The following is a 2,014-nucleotide window of genomic DNA, read 5'->3' on the forward strand; positions in this document are numbered from 1 at the left end:
ATCTCTACTTAAAACAAAAAAATTAGCCGGGCATAGTGGCTTATGCCTGTAGTCCCAGCTACCTTGGGAGGCTGAACTGGGAGGATCACGTCAGGATCTTGGTTTACCGTGAACAATGATCATGCCACTGCACTTCAGCCTAGGAAACTGAGTCAGACTTTGTCTCAAAAGAAAAAAAAAAAGGAAAAGAAAAAGAAAAAATTACAATAAATGTATTATCTATGAACATACCACATTTTTTATAAAAATAACAGAGATAAATATTTTTCCCAAGCAAAAAGTACATAGCGAGTAAGTGACATTGTCCTGCATTTCTGTCTTTAAGGTCAGATTTAATAGGGAACAGCTGGATTCTCATATCTACTTCTCCGTTAAATCTGTGAGGTGTTTTGGTCAACGTCTGTGGAGATAATCTGTCTTTCTGGTTAATTCTGCACGAAAAACAATATAACCCCAAAAAACTGGCCTCTCACAGACATAGGGATGAAAAAGGGGAGGATGATTTAATAGTCTTTTGAGATGCCTTTTTTGCATATTGCTTTTTGGATCCCATACTAGAAACTGCTGGGCAGGCAGAAGTTGCCTGACGCTTAGTTGCAATGTGGAATCTGACACTGGCAACAAATACTGCCAGTTGTTTTCCTTAAAGTCACAGGCTCATTTCATTCATTTTTGAGAAAATCCTTGCCAAATGCCCTGTCTTAATAGCATAGTTTGTCAATCATCTTTTCAAGTAAAAATCGCGCTCAGTGACAAAAAGAGGCTGGTTTCAACTCGCAACTCAAAAATCCCTTAAGTGCTTTCCCTCCAGATAACTGTCACGAATCCAGTATGCAGCAGAAGCATTTATGTGTATTTTCCATTTTATTACAGAGCATAGTAAAAAGCCAGGTAGTCAATGGTGCAGAAGGTTAAAGATACCAATAATTCTTACTGCTTTATCATGATCTTCTTGTGAAACTTTTTCTTTAATGTAATTTTTTTTGTAATGTGTGGAGTTGGCTGTTACTGCCTTGATCCACGCTAAGGCACCAGCTGTTGTACCCACTATTGCTTTCGCCGTAAGCGTGTGAACGCAGTGAAAAGAGGCAAAAACTGCAAAAAAAAAAAAGAATGATTCTGAATGCACAACCAAAGAATAGCCATAAATACAGGTGAAATTAAATATTCCTTGAAACAGGAAAGCTAAATTAATTGTATCTGTTGACCTTCACTAGGTGGTGAAGCTAATAACCAAGTGACACCCTTGAACACCTCATCCAAGACCAGAGGATCAGAAGACGACATCACAGAATTTCAGTACATGCTAGTTGCTGAAATCATGGTGTCAGGTATGAATAACCAGTTTTCCAATAGAGCTTTGTTTCGACAATTTCCATTCTACCAGTGAGGAATTCTGAATTCTGTCTCTAACTTAATGTTGGCTACCTCTAATGAAGCCACACCTTGGAGTCAAGTTCTTTCTCTCTCCTGAATGGCATGCCTGAGAAAGATGGCCCTGTGTTAGAGCCACATGAACTGTACATGTTGAGTCTTTGGACTGAAAGTTCTTATAGGAAACTGTGGATTGGAAACAAAGATGAAAAACAGGACAGAATAAATTTGTGCATCCTCAGTCCTCATCCGTACCTAGTGGTTTTGGTACGTGGTCCATCTGGTTGTACTTCCATTCGTATGAGAAGTTGATAGTAGTAATTAATAAACAAATATAGGTTGATTGCTTCAACTGCTGCTGAAAGTCCATAAACAGCAAATAAGGAGAATTCTTCTCTTCTACTTTGCGTGTTTATTGTAAGATGCCAAATAATTTGTGTGGTATGTAACTACTTTAGGGAACCCAAATCTTTTATGGGAAGCCAGTGGTTTTCAAACTGGGCTGAGCTCAGCTCTAGAGTTTCTGCAAACCCCATCCCTGCACTGTCACTGCCCTTCAAACAGTGCAACTTACAAACATTTTGTTTATATTGCTGAGTAACATTTTATTTTAACACAACAAAACAAAAAGCTAAAAAAA

At 38.3% G+C, this 2,014-nt stretch overlaps 1 protein-coding gene across 1 annotated transcript in view; it reads left to right on the forward strand.

The window, feature by feature from the left end:
• Positions 1-2,014, forward strand: part of EGF (epidermal growth factor) — an 83,192-nt gene that overhangs the window by 59,086 nt on the left and 22,092 nt on the right. The window contains exon 15 of the mRNA XM_012810342.2: positions 1,218-1,331. Within this exon, the coding sequence (XP_012665796.1) occupies positions 1,218-1,331 (114 nt within the window). The remainder of the gene's footprint in view (positions 1-1,217; positions 1,332-2,014) is intronic.

This window comes from Otolemur garnettii, unplaced genomic scaffold, assembly GCF_000181295.1.
Source record: "Otolemur garnettii isolate 467f Iridium unplaced genomic scaffold, OtoGar3 scaffold00129, whole genome shotgun sequence".
In the NCBI taxonomy this organism is placed as follows: Eukaryota; Metazoa; Chordata; class Mammalia; order Primates; family Galagidae; genus Otolemur; species Otolemur garnettii.